The 20,155-nt window shown below is 42.1% G+C and overlaps 1 protein-coding gene across 1 annotated transcript in view; it reads right to left on the bottom strand.

Moving 5' to 3' along the window:
- The window catches only part of CUNH9orf84 (chromosome unknown C9orf84 homolog), a 71,088-nt gene that overhangs the window by 29,975 nt on the left and 20,958 nt on the right, over nucleotides 1-20,155 (bottom strand). Inside the window, exons 8-12 of the mRNA XM_019554728.1 lie at nucleotides 16,975-17,427; nucleotides 14,779-14,907; nucleotides 11,789-11,976; nucleotides 7,728-7,821; nucleotides 4,225-4,412 (exon numbers count right to left, since the gene is read on the bottom strand). Of these exons, the coding sequence (XP_019410273.1) occupies nucleotides 4,225-4,412; nucleotides 7,728-7,821; nucleotides 11,789-11,976; nucleotides 14,779-14,907; nucleotides 16,975-17,427 (1,052 nt within the window). The remainder of the gene's footprint in view (nucleotides 1-4,224; nucleotides 4,413-7,727; nucleotides 7,822-11,788; nucleotides 11,977-14,778; nucleotides 14,908-16,974; nucleotides 17,428-20,155) is intronic.

Raw genomic sequence — 20,155 nt, 5'->3', positions numbered from 1 at the left:
TCTGGCGTGGATGCTTTGCCCCAAAGTTTGGGGTCATCGGCGAACTCGGCCAGTCCACTCCTGACTCCAATGCCCACATCGTTAATGAAGATGTTGAACAGTATGGGTCCCAGGACCGACCACGGAGCCAATTTCCCAGCCAGTGGATCGTGGTGGAGCCAAGGCCACAACTGGCCAGTTTGGCCAAGAGGTGATCATGGGATACCAAGCGGCTGTTTCCTGGGCAGGGAGGTGGCCAGCTGATTGCAGCAGCTGCTGCTGCTGCTACTGCTGCTGCTGCAGAGAATGTAAAAACCCTGCCAGAAGCTGGCAGAAAGAGGGGAGAGAAAGCCAGCTGGGAGCACGCCTTGCAGGCAGTGGCTCCAGAGGCTGGTAGTGACGGCCCTGAAGACAATGCCCCGCATCAAAGGAAGTGGAGCAGTGTCAGGCATTAGGCTGGGGACAGACAATCCCCAGCCCCTCAATTATGAGGCTTATATAAGCATGTCTCTCTCAGAGGGGAGAGGATGCTAAACACCCGGGGCTTGGCCCTTTGAGATCAGGGACTGAGGCTCCAGAGGCATTAACATCCAGGCGACCGGCTGGTTTGCCGAAGCTGATGCCAGATCCCATAGTAAAGGGGTGTATAGAGATCAGTGGAGCAATGAGCGGAAGACCCAAGTGGTTGGTAAGTGCATGGGGTGTAGGGGAGGCGGAGCCCTGAGGAACACTGTGGCAGTCCTGTGAGTACCCCATCTTTGGGTCAATAGGGGAAGAAGAACACCACTGAACCCACACCTTCTCTTCAGGTACCAAGTTGTGCCACGCGAGTTGGGAGATCCTGACCAAGGGGGCGGTGGTACTCACAGCATCCACTAGAGATGCCATAGAGGGGAAAAGACGTCCAGGAGAGCTGGCTGTACTTTAAGGAGGCCCTCTTATGGGCACAGGAGCAACCTATCCTGATGTGATGGAAGAATGAAAAGTGCAATAGGAGACCAGCCAGGCTAGACAGCAATATCTTCAATGAGTTGGAACTCAAAAAGGAAATGAACAAAAAGTAGAAACTAGATCATATTACAAGGGAAGAGTAGAAGAATATCATATCAATGTGCAGGGAGAAAATTAGGACAGCCAAGACACAATTTGGGAAGCAGCTGGCAACAAAAATAAAAGGCAATAAATAGGTATTCTACAAGTATGTCCAGAGGAAGACCAGAAAAACAATAGGTCTCCTACAGAATGTGGAAGGCAGCAGAAAAAGCCAAAGTATTTAATACCTTTTATACATCAGTCTTCACAAAGTATGTACCTGATGATGAGTGCAATTGGCAGCAAAGTTAGGGAAGGAGACAATCAGTTTAGAGCAATGGCAGACCAGTTTAGGGATTACTTAGGGAAGCTAGATGTTTTCAAGTCAGCAGGGCCAGACAGAATGTGCCCAAGGGTGCTGAAGGAATTGGCTGAGGTAATTTCATAGCCATTGGCTATCCTCTTTGAGAACTCATACAAGTCAGTGAGGTCCTGGATGACTGGAAAAGGGCAAATATTGTGCCCATCTTTATGAAAGGGAAAAGGAGGAACTAGGAAACTACAGACCATGCAGCCTGACTTCAATACTTGGAAAGATCACGGAGCACGCCTTTAAGGAATCTATTCTGAAGCATCTAGAAGAGTACAAAGTGATGAGAAACAGCCAGCATGGATTCGCCATGAGCAAGTCGTGCCTGATCAACCTGATTTTCTTCTATGATAAAGTGACAGGCTCTGTGGATGGGGGGAGAGCAGTTGATGTGATATACCTTGACTGTAGCAAGGGTGTTGGTTGTAGCCATGTTGGTTTAAGGATGTAGGCAGACAAAGTTCTTTGGATAAATCTGATATCTTTTATTAGACCAACTCAAATAGTTGGAAAAATTCTTCTTTGAAAGTTTGCAAAGAAGACATTTGCCAACTATTTTAGTTGGTATAATAAAAGATATCAGATTTACCCAAAGAACCTTGCCTTGACTATAGCAAGGCTTTTGACACTGTTTCTCATGAAATTTTCCTTTAATGAGCTAAGGAAATACCTACTAGACAAAAGTACTATGAGGTGAATATGTAACTGGTTGGATCATCAACCTCAATGAGTAGTCTTCAATGGCTCAATGTCTAGTCGGAAGGATGTATCAAGTGGGGTTCTCCAGGAGTCTGTCCTGGGTCCATTGTTTAATATCTTAATTCGTCATTTGATTGATGATATTGAGTGCACATGTTGTGTGGTTTTGCAAATGCTCTAAGGCAGGGAACCAGAATGACTGGGACAGCTTGGAGAAATGGTCCACAATCAGATGAGATACAGCAAAGACAAGTGCAAAGTTCTGCACTTGGGATGGAATAATTGCATGTAAAAATATAGTTTTGGGAATGATGGGCTAGGCTGCAGTACTGCAGTGAGCAGTTTGGGGCCACAATGGACCATAAGCTGAATATGAGTCAACAGTATGCTCTTGTTGCCAAAAAAAATCAACAGTATACTAGGCTGTGTTAACGGAAGTGTCACTTGCTAATCAAGGGAGATGATTCTTCCACTCTGTTTAGCGTTGGTGAGGCCTCACCTCTGGGCCCCACACTTCAAGAAAGATGTGGAAAGAGTCCAGTGTAGAGCAACAAAATGATTAGGGACCTGGGAGGCAGAATTTATGGGGAAAGGCTGAAAGAACTGGGGCTCTTTAATCTGAAGAAGAGAAGACTGAAGGAGTATACCCTTGGTTTGATAAGAGTCTTCAAATACCTGAAGAGTGATTACAGACAGAATAGAGATGGGCTTTTCTTTGTGACTATAGGGAACAGGACTAAGAGCAATGGCCTCAAGCTGCAATAGGGAAAATTTAGGTTGAAGATGAGGAAGAACTTTATTGTGGAAAGCTCTCAGTTTACTTTTTTCCAAAATAAATGAAAAGCTACAATCATTCTGGTAAGTGTTGAGGCAGGAGAAGGTAAGAAAGGAAAGCAAATCAACAAGCTTTGGTTTCATTTACAAGTAGTCCTCCAAAGATCAAGTACCATACAAAACAATAGTCTAAAATATTTTTCTGTCTTGTTCCTTCCACCCACTTTTATTATGTGATATGCATTATGTAAATAACCTGATCAAAGATCTGGTGATAAGGATAGTAGTTTGCAGCTGCTTATGGGTAACTGGTGCCTCTTGAGTCAGTGACCAGGGGGTGGGGGTGGGGGGGTCCCTTAGCTGTCAGTTGCACTCACCAAAAAGTGGCTGTGCCACTTCCAGAAGTCCCACAGCCAGTGCTCGCAGGGGAGGCACTGGTGCTCCTGCCTGCCCCCCTGCCTAAACATGGAGCATGGCCTAACAGGGACTGCACCAGTGCTTTCAGGGGGTGCATGTGCACCCCCATATACCCCCTACACATCGCCACTGCATCTGCTCTTGCTGGGGGATTTACATATAGATAAGATCAACAAGAACAACCATATTGTAAGATGAACATATCTTGGATAGTTAGGTTCAAATTTTTCCATGTTCCTATGCCCCAATTAGCTGCAGTTGCTATAACAATCTCTTTATGGCTATTTGCTAATGATCTCAATTACAGTAACCTGAAGACTGTTAAATTATGCCTGGGGACTGGGCTGGTGCTCACATATCCCAGAAACAGGGAAGTGTAAAATGTGGCTTAAAGCCAGCATTTGCACACATACCTCATCCAGTGCCCCATGGCTACAGATAAGGTTTGGGGCCTTCAATGTCTAAAACCAGATTGTAATTTTCAACAAGAGATGCACAAGACAAAGAAAACTATAGTGCTGTGCACTCAGAAAAAAAAGAGCAAAACCCTCTAGGTTGAAATGGAGCCTTGTTTGGGACCACTTCATTTTCAGTACTGATGACTAATTACATATTCACTTTGGTTGATGAACCTGTATGCAGGTGGGTGGGCAATATATGGATCTCTTATCTATGCTAGCTGGGGGCAGAGACAAGCAGACATGAAGGGAGAAGGTACTTGTGCATGATAAAAGCATTGTGCAAATTATATCATTCTCAGAGCAAGGGGGGATTCAGTGAAGGAATCACTAGAGCTCCTGAAGGTGTGCAGTTTTATATCCTTTACATGGAGGCATTCTAAATTAGAAAGACAAATACACAATTTCCTGTTGTAAGCCAACTCCAACTTAAATAAGATTTTTTTATAATCATGGCTGTAGTCTAAAGTAATTTTATTTGTCTGAATTTTTAACCTTATGGTCCTGTTCCTCTGTATTACTCTGCATCCAGTTTAACATATGATGGTGAAGTGCTATTAATTTGGGGTTGGTTTCATGCTTTTTCTGCCTGCTAAACTGTATGATCTCCAGCTGTCTCCAAATGTTATCCAAACAAGAACCAAAGATGCTTTTATAGATATCCTTTGCCTTGGACAAATACCCTGTTTAAAAAGAGACAAGTAATTATTTAAATCTGACATTTCACAAACTTTGCAATAGCAAAAGGGGGAAAAAAAGAAAACTGTTCTGATTTCCTTACTCTACACAACCTTTTCCTTCATTTAAAGGTGACGTATAAAGGAAAGCTGAACATTTGGCCATGCAGAATACTCCCATTACTTGGGTCCTGGACTTTTTAAGCATACAAAAAACTTCTTAAAAATCCATCTAGCTCTTCCTCTATTGGCTGATTGCAGACTGCCTCTGGATATTCCAGAACATAGCATTATGGAATTTCAGATACTGGACAATTAAGCTGTGATACTGAAGCAGCCTGTAGGGATTTTTCTTATATGCCACTTCCTTCAGAGCTCTGTGCTTTCACTTACAATACACTAAAAAGTTTAAATTATCTGCATCCCAACTGTTGGCTCATTATTACAGTTATTTTTAATACCTGTAATGTGTCTGAGAGATGCACTTCATGTATCAACAATTAAATTGAAGCAGATCAGGAGACTTCAAGTTATAATACGAGAGTATTTAATAAAGTAATGGCAATTTTGAAATAAAGCATTCTTTTCCTCCTGATATTTATTCTCCACTTGAACACTGACTTTTGGGACTGTGAATCTTCATAATGGAGGCCATGTGTGTATTCTGATAAATCTGTGCATGAACTCATATTACACTGTAGTGGAAATGAACATCTGAAATAGGACCTTGTGATTTCAGGTGTGAAATAAGAAGGAAATCAACTCTTATATCCTGATCCTTAATTTTACCAGAGCGGGCGAAACAGATGTAGAAACTGATGTTGTCTTTGTGCCACTATAAGCACTGGCACAAAGGCTAAGCAAACATATCCATACCTCTTGTCATGCTACAAATACCCAAAATTTGTGGCTGTGACAGGCAATATCAATTTCTGCTGCTTTATTGTGGCTAGAGGTGCGCGAAGCGGGCTGTATTCGATTTGGATTTGGATTTGGATTCAGCCCGATTCAGGGGACAGTGATTCTAGTCACTGATTTGGATCACTGTTTCAATTTGATTCAGCCGAATCCAAATCTGAAGATTCGATTCTGATTCGGAGAATCAGCGATTCAGCCATAGACACAGATTTATATGTTTTTTCTATGTACCTTGAGGTACCAGGCACAGCTTGTGAACGCTGAGATGATGGGGCAGATGAAATGTCCCATTGGAGCATGGGGGCCCCCTCATGCTTGGTGGCAGACCCCCCCCTTCTGTGTCTCCCGGCTCAGTGATCAGCTGTGGGGGGACTCTGGGTGCCCCTCCAGACCCAGGAGGCACCAGCTGCTGAGCCAGGGGGCGGGTCCCCGGTGCGCTCTGCAGCGGACTCGGAAGTGGACCGGAAGTACTTCTGGTCACCTTAAGGTCTGCCGCTGAACGCACTGAGGACCCCCCATGGTCCTGTGGGATGCTCCATCTGCCCCACCATCACAGTGTTCACGAGCTGTGCCTGGTACCTGGAGGTATATAGGTGTCTGAATCGTCAAATCTCTCTGAATTGAATCGGAGGCTTAATGGGTCTCCTGATTCGATTCTGATTCAGAGATACGGTAGCTGAACTGGGCTGAATCCTCTCCGAATCGAATTGGCAACTGAAGCTTCGCACAGCCTTAATTGTGGCAGACATTTGTAGGTTTATGGTGGGAGAGCACTGTCAGCCTAGAGCCACCTGCACTCTCCAGCCACCCCAGGCTAGTGGTCTTGGGGCTTCAGGGGCCTGATCCTGCATGCCCTGGGAATTTCTGCACAGGATCAGGCTCCTTGAGACTTGTGGGTGCCTGCCCAGCTCTTCCCTCTTCCAGAGGCAGATCCTGAGGGCATGTCTCAGTAAGTGGGGAAACCCCAACTTTCCCCACTTACCAAGATATGATCAGGAGACTGGTAAGTAAGAAAAGCTGGCCAGGTGCTCCCAGGGCTTGAGAGCTCCAATCCTGCTCAGGAGTTCTCAGGGAGCACTGGATTGGGACCCTCAAGTACCCAGAGTACTTGTCTGGAGTGGCTGGACAGTGCGGGCTGTGACAATATGGATGTCTGTTTCCTTGGCTTTAGTGCTTCCATAACATTTTTTATGGCAGCACAAAGGTGATGAAAGGCAATGTCTAATTTCACAGGTAGGGTCTGTTTGTTTCCCCAGTGGATTGAGACTCCTGCAGAGAAGCTGGTCCTGTCTGCAGAAGACTGCGCTACAGGAAATGACAGGATAAAGCTAGGTGAGGCACCCACCATTGCCAGTTTCAACCACACCAGAAGCAGAGATCTTAAGAGCAGCAGCAGGGGGTGCTCCCTACATGACTTTACCAACTCTTCCTGTGTTTGGTGCCTGCATCATGGAAGCAGGTGCACAAGGCCACACATATCACTGATGTTCTCTGGGGTACCTGGGAAGCAGTACAGACATACCTTTAGTCACAAAAGAATATATGAATTCCAACTGGGTGTACACTATTCTGAACACTAAACATTGAACAAAGCACTCATTGTTGATAGTCATTTGCTTACGTCATTTTTTCATGTTTCCCAGTTAACTCAGAGATAACAATGCAAAATTCAGTATTCAGGGAGTTTGAGCAAAACCAGATATAATGCAACTGTGTGAAATTGTCTTAGCTGTTTCTTGGCTAAATCTGTGCTGTACTAGCACTTTTGCTGCTAAACAGCATTTTTGTTACATGTCAGTCATACCTGCCAAAGAAAGGCAACTTGCCCTGAACTGGTGTTTAATGAGTGTACGAAAGCAATGAAGCAGAAATAGGTTGAAGCTGTAAGATGAGATGTGATAAGAGTCTAATGATAGATATCCCAGAGTCAAGACTGAAACAAAGATTGGAGGACTCCATGGCATATTGCAGGAATGGCCAGCCTGCAGCATGAGTACCACAAGTGGCACAGGTAGACTGTGTGGCACCTGGCAGATTAGGAAGCAGACAGACAGCACAGCAGCCAACAGAACAGAAAGCAGAGGAAGGGATCAGGCAGGGAGCCCACAATAAGAAGCAGAAAGCAAAGGAGGGGGCTGGGCAGAGAATACAGAATAGGGAGCAGAAAGCAGAGCAGCAGACTGGCATTCGGGGTGGGGTTGGGTTAATTTGTTATATACCTACCAGAAAGGTTGACCGACACCCACCCTCCTCCCTACCCTGCCCCCAGCATACTGAATATCAGAGAGAGGTATGGCATCAAGCTCAGCTATACTGAATATCAGCCAGCAACATTTTGGTGGTAACCTACCATGCTGCAGAGATAATAAAGAGGGAATACACCTGTTTGTTGTTAATACTAACCTAATGCTCTGTCCAATTCACACATTAACAGGAGATCTCTAACTGTTACCAGTAGGTGTATTTGGGCAGCATGTTTGAACAGCTTTAATTCCTTCTCACTTGTTTTTCCTGTACAAAATAAACTTTTTTTAATCCATGCATGGTTTGCATAGAAACTCCAGAAACTATATTGCTTAAATTAAATTATACAAAGGAAGCCGATGTCTCAGAATAAGTCCCTCACAATTACATTCATATGAATTCAAACATGTTCTTCCTGTGGATCTTAGCAATGCAAACACAGTTATGTATGTAGATGAAGCAAACATTTTACCTCAGTTAAACTACCTGTGTGAGATCTGTAGTAGTCTAACTGCTTGGATTATGTTCATTCTCATCCACCAGAAGGAGACAGATTATTAAATACTTTAATTATATCATACCTCTACTTAAATACAAAGATCTATCCTTTCAGACTTCAACTGTAGTTCCCAAGAAATCTGGCTGACTTCATTCTTTGACATTCAGTAAACAACCTCAAACTACCAATGGTAACCTGAATTCACACTTTTCAGAGAAAATATGCATTAAAATTTGAACCATTAAAATTCTATTCCTAATGGAAGATGGTCTGGATTGGTATAGTATATTAAAAGAAAGAAAAGGAACATTTAAAGAAAAGAGGGAATTTCCTCTTCAGTTTTTAATACAAATCCAGACATACAAGAACTCCCAATCTGGAATCTCAAAGCAGCTCATATATTAGACTACAGGAGGGATTTGGATTTAATATCTGTTCAGTCCACCCTCATGCCAAAGGCTACCCTTAGTGGAAGCCTGAATATATTTCTGTAATATTTGGGCAAAGGTACATCCAGGTGTCAGTCTGATTTTCAAAACTTTAACAAAAATACTGACTTAATTTTTCTGATTCCATTTTCCTTGCAGTAACATAAACTTTCCTGATTAACACCTTATCCACTTTGATTGAGTAGATTTAGACATTACTCATCTTTTCTTTGGCCCTTGGATCAAAACAGATCTTCACTGAACTCTGCTACTTGCTCTGGGAAAATCTGCAAGGAGCTATGTATGACCTAGCAAAGAATCCTTCTTCCTTTCATATTTGTTACTTATAAGCAGAATGTAAGTAAAGAAATTTGCCTAATTCAGATAAAATGCAAATGGTATTTTAGGCTTAAATTTGGTGTAAATGGAGTTTTTGAACCTTCTCCCTAGTGGCAGAATTCTGGGCCTGGGTTGTTACACACCAGGCTACCTATTTAAAACCTGAAAGAGCTTCCTGGCAGATGTTGCCTCTAATGTGGACAAACATAGCTAGAATATTTGAAACTTCTTCTCTTGTCAGTTTGGCATTGATCTGATTTTCAGTCTGGGTGGCAAACAAATGCAACCTCTAAGTCAGGTCCTTTTGAGCTGTAGTCCAGATATCCACAGATCTCATGAGCCAATCATGAAAACATAGAATCATAGAAGTAGGGTCCGAAGTCCGGCCCCCTGCCTGGGCGGGAGAAAAAAATGGACTCAAATGATCGCAGCTAGGTAGGTATCAAGCCTCCTCTTAAAGACCCCCAGAGTAGGAGCCAGCCCCACTTCCCTTGGGAGTTGGTTCCAGATCCTAGCAGCCCCAACGGTGAAGTAGTTCTTGTGGATGTCTAATCTAAACCTACTCTCCAACAACTTCTGGCCGTTATTCCTTGTTATGCCAGGGGGCGCTAGGGGAAACAAGGTCTCTCTCAAAGCCTTCTGGACCCCCCTAGGGGACCAGATCAGACAGGGAGTAGTAAGCCTTGTCCACTACTCCAAAGAATAGCCTAGCTATGAAGGATTTTGTTTTACTGCCCACTATTTCAGTCAGAAAAACCTGTTCACTGACATAGGTAATGCTGCAAACCAAATAACGTGGACAAAAATAGGAAGACTATTGTTAGGCTGGAATGTCATATCTGGTTTCTGATGTTTTGCTCATTTTCTCTAACCATTCAACTGAGTGTGGAGAAACATAGACTTCCTTTAAAATTACTCTTAATTTAAACTAAAGACTGACAAAGATCTCTCAATCCTTTAAGGGGGTCTGATAATGCTCTACCCACTTCCCTGTAACTTGATGCAGTATTTGTGAGTCCTTTGATGGAAGTATATAGCTATAGTTCTCTCTCAGCATATGTGTTTGTTCTCTGAAACAACTCTGTTAACAATTTGCTTCACTGGCCATTGTGAAAAATGAAGTGAACTTTGATATATCCTTTATTTAGTTTTTCTCTTGATCCCAGTGTACCAAAAAATGTTATTTTCTTCACAGTCTTCCTCACTAACATTTTCCAGTATATGTTGCTTTTTGTATTTTGAAAAACACACTAAACAAACACATTTGCTTCAACCATAACCTACAGAAGTTCATAACTTACTTTGCTGATTTTTTAAAATTAAGAACCTTTTTATTGATAGGGTGGCAAGTTCTTTACCCATGTCAGAAGATAAATTAGAATTAGACAAACTACATGTATTATAGTCCATCTCAGAGTTTATAAGCAACCTTAGTCATTCTTCATTTAGCTCCCATCTAGTCAAGCAGACATGACAAAAATAGCCACCAAACACAAAGAAAAAGACAACAAAAATACATACTGGTATATTACAGTGTGTGGGAATACGAATTAAAACATTTCTTCAGTGTATAATTAACCAGGACCAAATATTTTATACACATCTAAAATGTCCTTAAATTAGATTTGGACTAATGTGTTCTTAATATTAAGGCCTGTGCATTAGTAAAACAATATGGAAAATAAAGTTTGTGTGAAAGGGGCAAACTCCCAGGCCTGGTCCAATACTAGCCTGCCACCTGTCTATGGGCAAAATGCCCGCCTCACTCCCCTGCCATACCTTCATTGTTAGATAAGTAAAAAAGATGGTTTTAGATGGGAGGCTGCCCTTTGAGCACTGTGACCATGACAAAGGGTGGTTCCTACCTCCCCCTACTATCCCCCATGCATCACTGATGACATACAGTTTGTTATACCTCCAGTCTGAGGTCAGGCCAAACTCAGTACATAGTTAGGCCTCTAGCATACTGCCCTATTCAGGGCCTCATACACACCACCCCACTCTTACTGGGGCCTCTGACACTCTGCTGCTCTCACCAGACCTCTCTCACACTGCCCTGTCATGGGCTGCATACACCCTGCCCTGCTCCCTTATGTCATGAGTGACCATGTGGGCCATCAGGCTCATCTCTTCACTCCTCGGCCAGCCCTGGTGCAGCCTTTTGGGATTCTCCCGTGACCCTCATCTGAATGATGGATGGGCAATTAGCCAAACTCTGGGCTAACTTCTCCCCTAGCCCCTCACTGGGCCACTTCGCCTCTTTCTTGGGCTGTCACTCTGCCCCTGTACTGGTGCCCAGGGTCTTATAAGCCTGCAGGCTCAGGTGCCTCTCAATAGGTGTGCCTGGCCCCAACTCCTGAGTCTTATAGCCGTATAGGCTCAGGTACCTCATAGTAAGTGTGCCTAGCCCCACTCTGCCACCAATAACCCACCAGATAGTAGGGGCTGGGGTTAAGATGCCACTACCTACCTTTCACCAGAGAGGTAACTGACCTGGCATTTCTTGGTGACTCCCTTGCCACTAGGACTCCCACCAGGCCACCCTTCCCCAGCAGTTTCAGGTCGTGCCAAGGACCAGGAGCCTCCTGCCACCCCCATAGCCCCAGCCCTTACCCCCAAGATGTTCCAGGAGCAGCAGCTCAGCCAGGTGGTGTTACTCCCTTGGTGGGTAGCTGCAAATTGCTGCTCCAGCTCTAAAATGACCACTCTCATCAAGCACCTGCTGGCTGCTTGCTCCAGCCCTTAAAGTGATAGGCACCCAAAAGGTGCTCTGTCACAGTCTGTATTAATGAAGATCTTTTGGGAAAGAAAAGTCAGTTACCATCATCCCATAAAATAAGAAACTGTTGAAAACCCTGTCAGTGATTTGTTAAATTCACTCAAACCCATTACAAATGAAACCTCATTATTACCGATGAAGAACACACTGCATTTTGAGAGGTGTTAATAGCCACATCAATCCTACCTTGTTTAAAATCATCACAGATCACTTTCTCCTGCTGTCTTAAGAAGAATCTAGTGTGGTCAAATTTAATGGCAGCAAACCTCCAACTCTCTGAGGCAAGCATGCCAAGATCCATCAATACTTTTAGAACAGGAGTGGCGGCAGCTGCTAAGATGTGGTATGCCTGGCACTGGCCCTCTAGTTAACACAAATTAAAAAAAGGTGATGCAGTTTGGTTACCCCGATGCTGTTGAATAAAGTAGTCAAAATGTCTTCCATAACAACAACAAAAAAGATGTCTTCAAGAAATCTGCAACCCTTGCTAAACTTTTAACTTTTTAATAGTTTCTTAATGACTGTTTCAGAAGACACAACTTTTTATGGCAACTGACATACATTCATTTAATGGCACAATGGGAGCTGATCCCTGATCCCAACAACTGTGCCTCCTGCCATGCCACATGTGCATGGAAGGGTGCATGATTTCAGGATCAGGGATCAGATCCCAATGGTGCCATTATTACCTCCCAGTGCAGGGGGAGCTGGACTCCCTCTGAATTGGCAAGTTGAAAGCTGGTTGTCTACAGCCCAGATTAACTCAAACCATCATGGGGCCAGAACCAACAATCAGCTGATTTTTGGTCTAGTCTCAGGACTGAACTGAGGCCAATTCAACAATCTGGTGCAGTCTCAAGGCTAAGACAATCAGCTGACTGTTGGTCCCAGCCCTGGGACTGCACAAGAACCAGTTGCAGACCCCAATGCCTTTCCAGGGCTAGGACCAGCAAGGGACCACATTAGGGCTGGCTCAAGACTCTGTGGTCCCAGGACCGGGACTGCACCAGTCTTAAGCCACCTCTAGTTACCCGCCATATGTTCAATTTAAGGAGCAATGGAAACCAGCCACAGAAATGTTATACCTATTTTATGAAATATTTTTGTGGCTGGTTTCTGGTTTTGTTGCATCATTACTTCCTTGAATATGTAGCAGAATTACTATTTATGAGGTGATTAACAGGGTAATCACAACTTAATTGTAACACCTGCCAGGGGCTTAAGATACAACCAAGTTTTCATAGCATCAGGTTTCAGTAAGGTAACAGAAAAAGTGAAGAATTTCAATCTACTGCTGATGTTGAATTAGCTAGATGTTATTAGGTGGTCATTACCTAATGTGATTGTTCAGTTGATTACAAGGACAACTTGTCATTTTTTTACTTTTCAGGGTTTATCATTTCATTGTAAAAATACCTCAAACTGACTTGCCAGGTTTGACACATTTCAGTAGCTGATACTCTTTTTTGCTATCGTGTGGTCTCATTATGATTAGTTAGTATTTGTTAACACTTTAAAGAAGTGGAACATTATGATAAGTATTCATTATCAGCAACTCTAGTTCTGTATTCTTTGTGGTCAAATGCTGTGTTTTTGCTAGTCAACACAATATAATTTAATTAATTCATTAATGTATTAACCAAACATTTTCTTTTTAAAGTGCTCTAATATTTCCAGTAATGCACCATTAATGTTTCATTGTTTTTACAAATGTGGTTGTGTGTGGCTTTCTATTCTCTCTTGCATTGGATCAAGTTTGCTTCTGACTGAAGAACTGCTTTATGTATAATGGCACTATGTCAAAATGTCACCATATTTCAGAGACTAGCATGTAACAGTCCATCATATTTTATAGCACCTGAGGATAATTAGGTTGTTTCTGCTGATTGATGAAGGCTTTATTTTCAGTTGCATTGAAAACTTTTGTTTCCTGACTTACAAAGAAAAAGCATCTGGTTTTAGGTCCTGCTTCATCACTGATTATCAAATTTTACATCAAACAAGTCATTGGGTAAAACCAGAAATTATCTTGAGAGTTGTGATTAGCATCCAAGCTCCCCACTTGCAATTAATGTGCAGCAATAAACTCCAGTGAATATTGTTCCAGAGTTTGTTGCTCCTGGGTGCTGTGTTTGAACATGCTCCAAGGCCTGCAGGACATTGATCTGGGTTGCAGCAGTCCCAGCAGGTGGGGGACCCGCAGAGGTCAGCCTGATAGCTTGCGGCTGCTTTCACCTGACTCAATGTGCTGCAGAGAGGGAAGCTGAGGTACAAGGGTGCTTCACTGTATGGCTAGCTAGTAGGCAGTCCCTGTACTGAAGAACCCTTGTGCCTCAGCCAGCCCTGTAAGCATCTACATGTGCATTGCTGTGGAGCAAGAAACTGCGCTATAGGGCAGTACTTGTGTTTACAAGTACTAACCTATTGCGGAGTTAATTAGTTTTACTGCACAAGTAGATGCCAAGAAATTTACTGCAGAGCTAATTAGTCTACTCTGCAGTAAACATCTCATGTAGAGGCACTCACAGTCATGTTCCTTCCTGCTTGCACTCTTTCTAGTCCCTGGAATCTTGCATTCTTTTCTACCCAATAACAGAGCTCCACAGCAGGGTCAGAGACTGCTTCTCCCAACCCACCTAAGCCTACAGCCTGGTGGTTACTCAGATCCTGAGATGTTTTTAGCTATGTATTATATGCCCTCCTGACATGCAAACCTATGCATATGCCATTGTTTTAAGGACATTTTCTATTGAGATTAGTCCTAGCTTTCTTTCATTTTCCCTTTTTCTTCTCAAACATCCAAGCAAAGAATAGATGCAAAACTAATACATTTGTGTTTGTTCCTCAGTGTTTCAATATACAATATGGGGACTCTTACTTTTAGTTTGACTTCTAGTATCAGAATTTTCTCAGTTCTGGCATCATTCAAAACTATTTATTTTTCAAATGTTGTTATTATCTGCCAGGCTTGCAATGGAACTTTGTTGGATGGACTCCCATGCACAAAATGGCAGAAGGAACCACCCACATAAACTTCTTCAGCATAAGGACTTGAACACAGAATGAAACTGGTTTCCACATTAGTTTTGTACAGGTAGAAATTATTTTATATAAATCTGTATTCCAATAAAAATAATTTAAGTGCTTAAATCAAAAATTTGATACCTGAGGCTTGAACTTGGATTGAAACTCTGTCTTGAGTCTCCTGTTCTGGTTTCTTTTTCAGCACAGCCTTACAAGCAGCCGGAATGTCTTGTTTAAGAATTTGTGAACGCTCTTCTTCAATTTCGAGAACTAAAGCATTGACCATAACGTTGATACATAATTATCACAACAGCCCAAAGAATTAACTATATTTCTTAACATGTATCTCTACTTGCTAATAAGCTCAGGTACCACAGAGCAATAATTTTTGTTTTTACTCTTGAAAAAAGACAATAGTTTATTTTTACCCTTTATACCCCCCAGGTGTTCCTACTTCCTGGCTGCAGTCACTTGCTACAGGGGCCAGATTATGTTTGAAGAAAGTGGGTTCTGTCAGATCTAAAATGCAGTTATTTTTTGTTTGTTACAGAGATCCTGACCCTGGAAAACTTTGGGAAGCTGCCTCTACAATTCTATTGTTTCCACAGAGAAACACTCCTTAATGAGCATTAGGTCAAGAAAGCTGTGGAGTGGAAGGACATTTGTGCAACCACTCATTTATTCAGTGTATGGCATGGCGGGTCTGACTAAAGTCATAAGGAAGTTAGAAATATGAGGGAAGAGAAGGATAATACAAAGGCTGGAAAAAACTTATTTAAAGGAGTCTGTTCTGAAGGAGTCCCTTCATTTCCACTTCTTTGCAGCTGTTCCCTTAGTGTCTTTAGCACCTCAGTACCTCATTTTTTTCTTTTTTTCCTGCTCATCCCTCTATAAATATTATATGCAAATAACATTCTAAATTAAAAAAAAAAAATTACAAGGGGAATGCAAGGGGGTTTATTTATTGGGGGACAGTAGATCTTCAATCAACATAGCCACTTTTTAAAAGGGACTTCACTGATCATGTGACGCAATAGCATCAAATACTATTAGTACTTAGTATTAAAAACACTGTTAGTATTTAGCATGAAATATTGTTGTATTATTTCTACATGAATGATACAAAATTTCCAGTTTCCCAAGAGCCTATACATTCAGGTATCAGTAATACACAACACTTCAGCTAAATTATAAGCATTTACTACTTCATGATACATTTAATTTAGCTAAGCCTCCACAACTATTAACAAGGATTTACATCTACAGTTATTCTGGACACTGTAACACACCCAGAACATCTGCTTAGAGATGTAGTTCCAGGTAGAGTTCACTAGATGGTAACATTGGACCTCAGTTCAGATGCCTTCATTTCGTATGTTTAGGACAGGGATTAGCATTTTTATAAGCTCTGAAAGGATTCTGTATGTGTATCAAAGGAAAACAAGAAGAGATTATTTTACTTTAAAATTTGTACCCAAGTTCTTAGAAATAATTAGTTTTCTAAAATTATGTAAGGGTTCAATTAAAATCTGTATTAAGGACTTAACATCCTAGGCCCATTTTATGGTATTATAATGATGACTGAAAAGATTTGCATCACTACCTTTTTTTTTTGCCCAGTGTATAACACTCACATGTAGGTATGTAAATTTTATTAAAGCTTTGCTAAACCAGACACTTGCAGCATTTTATTTTCAGTGTGATTTTACTTTGAAAAGTGATTGTATATACATGCCATTGCCTTTCAATGACTTCTTTTGCAAAAGTGCTCAATTAACAAATTAGACTTACTTTCTACCTATTAATCTCATGCTCAGCCTGCAACCTGGGCTTCCTTCTCATGCATCAACTCCCAGCAAACCATATTCTGCCTCTTCGACTCCTGTTCAGCCTCACTGAGTCATTAGGTTTGCACAAGTTTAAGTGATTGGAACAATTTTGTTGGCAGAAGGGTTGGGGAGGGAGGCAAGAAGGGAAGAGGGACAATCTAACTCACTCTTTGAGATCTACTGGTTCTGTAGGACTAAAAAATAGAAAGCAGCAGAAACTTTATCATAGAAAATAATGGACTGGACAGAACACACACAGGGAGCCAAGCTTGTGAGCAAAGGTACTATTTTCACAATCACCTTTCATAGTTGAGCCTAACTTTAATATATTATTAAGGCAATAAATAAAAGGGTACCACCATAGATGAAATATCACACGAATAGAAATTTCACCAAGTGTTCATCCCATGTAATTCCACTGACTTTGGTATAGTTACACCCAATTTACAGTTATGTAAGACAGAAGAATCAGGCTCAGAATAATGACTGGACAGAACAGTTCACCTACCCTGTTTTTGACCAGCCACATTATTCTTTTCTTCATTTTCGATAAGTACATGCTTAGATCTCAGCATAATGAAGTTGCTCAAAAGGTCAGAACCATCATCACATTTTCTGGTCAGTTCAGCTGGTATATTCCTTTCATTTCTCGAAGAGCTGTTTGGTTCAAAAGATACTTCCTTACAGCTGAGGGATTCAAGGTTATTCTTGTCTTCTTTCTCTTGGTTTAGGAAATGTGTTGGTCTTTCTGTCTTATTTTGCTCTATCTCTTCTCTTGTTAGCTTTTCAGCAGGTATACTTACATCATGTATGACACCACATTGTGCTGCCTTCATATGTAATGGAGAGCACTGGTTTTTCTTTTGAGGTGTGAAATGTAGATTTGTTGTTTTGTCCTTGTGATGTGCACCAGCAGAAAACAATCCTTGGTTACTAATGGAATTATTTTCTTCAAGCAATCCTGAAAGAAAATAAAATATTTCCCTGTAGTTTTGAATTCTCCTAGTAAGGAACCACACCTTTGAAGAACTTATAACTCATGATAGTGGACTTGCTCTTGGTACGATTGTACTGATTACTCTATTGTACTGATCATGTTATCTCCAGGTAACAACAAACTTGGAAGAACAGAAAGCAAGAATTCCATTATAGAAAATAATTTAAGTGCTTTCAAACATTTTCTCCACTGGTATCTGTGCCGTTTAGGCTCCTGGCATGCATTCATTTAAAGACACAATGGGCACATCTACATGTCACCTTATGTTGCTGTCATGGATGGAGGGAGAAAATATTATTGGGGGTGAGAGGGTGGGAAGGGCTGAGTGCATGTGTCAGGGTGAGAACTACAACTCCCTTTGGGCAAAGCATGGTATGACACATATGGTTAGCCCCCTCCTCAGCCTCACAGAGCTGAGGGTATGTGGGGCACTGCCCTGGTTGCATGCTGAGTGGCATTGTGGTGCTACTGGTGTTGCCAGCCACCGCAAAATTAGTTTTGGGGGGAAGGGCTAAGCCCCCACCAAGCCCTAGCCTTGTGCCACCTATGGCTGGCATAACAATGCGCTCAATCACCATATGATGTACTACGGCGACTTAGCGATCATATGACTCTACATGCGACTGGCGGCTACTTTGCCACAGTGGTGTGCTCCCCCATTTTAGTGCATTGCTATGGTGAAGTAGCAGCTAAAACTAACTGTGTGAATGGCACAGTATGGGCAGTTAATACACCATGCTTTAGTACTTCCAAAGTACTTTCTGAAGTACTAAAGCACAGTGCAGTAACAATATCACCATAGGGCAATGAGTAGATGTGCCCAATGACATCTAATCCTCAATCCTAAATTGTACCTCTTGCCATGCCACACATGCTCCTCCTGATCACAATCCCGACTTCCCCTGCACTGGCAAGGGTGAAGGTCCGAGACCCAGGATGTCAATCAGCTGATTGTTGGCTCTAGTCAGGGGCCACCCTGGGGTCTTAAACTGGCCCGAGTGTGGTCTGTAGTCAACAATCAGCCTACTGTCAGCCCCAGCCCCTGACTGCCTCAGAGGAAGTTCCAAGACCCTGTATGGTTCCTGGCTGGAGCTGAGAGTCAACTGATTGTTGGCCTTGGACCTCATCAGATCCCATTGTTCATTTAAATGAATGTCCCCCAGATTTACAGGGCATTTATACATGTGCTCCAGGAGGCAGGGAGGGAGGGTTTGCTTTAAGTAGAGCAGCCCCAAGAGCTACTCTAATTAAAATGCCAGGAGCTTTATGTGTCTGTGCTGAAAAATGGTGGTGGGGGTGCTTTAACTAAATCTTGTCAAATGAGCTTTAGTTAAAGTACCCACACCACCATTTTTCAGTGTGGGGAGGCCAATACACATGACACTGGTATCTGCTGGAGTGCAGTAATTATCACACTCCAGCAGACTCGATTTATCAAGTCTGCTCCAATGCACTGTAATTACAGCACATCAGAGCAGCCTCAATGAATAGGCACCCCAAAATGCTTAAAATTTAAGGTGCAATACAATGTAGAATATTTTTATGGCTGGTTTGCCATTTTATGGAACCTTAAGTTGAATGCATATGTAGCATCCTTGCTGTTTATGCTATGATTAATATGTTAATCATGGCATAAATGTAATGTGTAGAGGGGTCTTAAAGTCTTGTCATTTGGGGTGGGAAGCAATTTGGTTATGGATATGGTAACCATGTTCATTGGAAACATTTTATATTTACGGATATATATATATAGAAAGCGTATAGCTTCCTGCTATATATGTATGTTTATAATGTTATAGCCAAATATTTTGCAATATGATGTGCCCCTAGAATGTTGCCAAAGGTAGGTGCCAGGGTTCTTCCATGTGGCATACAGTCATGCTCCATATAGTTGGGGATGGTCCTGCTTTGAGCAGGGGGTTGGACTAGATGATCTTCTGAGGTCCTTTTCAACCCTAATTTTCTGATTTTATGACTCTACATGTCACCATAGTGAGAAAACTCCAGCTGATCAATGAGTTTTCACTACCACACAAGCAGCTGAATTTGCTACAAGTCCTGGACCACTGAGCTATCCTTGAAAAAACCAGAACTCTATGAAAGTCTGATAAACAGATTATAGGATAGAGATGGGCATTTCTTTGTGACTGTAGGGGATAGGACTGAAAGCAATGGCCTCAAGCTGCAGCCAGGAGAATTTAGGCTGGAGATAAAAAGGTACTTTCTGACTATGAGGGTGGTCAAGCATTGGAACAGGTTACCTACAGAAGTTGTGGAATCTCCAACACATGAAATTGTCCAAAGCCAGTTAGACAGACACTTGGCTGGGATTGTTTAATCAGGGATGATCCTTCCTTGAGCAGGTGACTGCATTAGATGACCTTGTGAGGTCCCTTCCAGCCCAACTTTCCTATGATCTTACTGTTCAGTATTATAGCAATACCAATGAATAATAGAAATTTATATTTATTTGAAATTATTTATTACCTTTCATTCAAGAATTCTCCTGTCATTATGTATTTTATTGAAAATATGAAGGGCCTGATATGGCTAATTTTCAGACTTCAACCTGTTGTAATTATTTTGCACTTGCTAAGTGCTATAGGTGGCCATGTTCGCATGTGTTTAGTGTTTATGTAACAAGTGCTGGGTGGATGGGAGACTCTGGGGCTGCAGCGTGGAAGCACCATGC

This window comes from Crocodylus porosus, unplaced genomic scaffold (assembly GCF_001723895.1).
Source record: "Crocodylus porosus isolate Cpor-Errol unplaced genomic scaffold, CroPor_comp1, whole genome shotgun sequence".
NCBI classification, from domain to species: domain Eukaryota; kingdom Metazoa; phylum Chordata; order Crocodylia; family Crocodylidae; genus Crocodylus; species Crocodylus porosus.
Note: the sequence above shows the minus strand (reverse complement) of the source record. Positions and strands in the feature narration are given on the sequence as shown.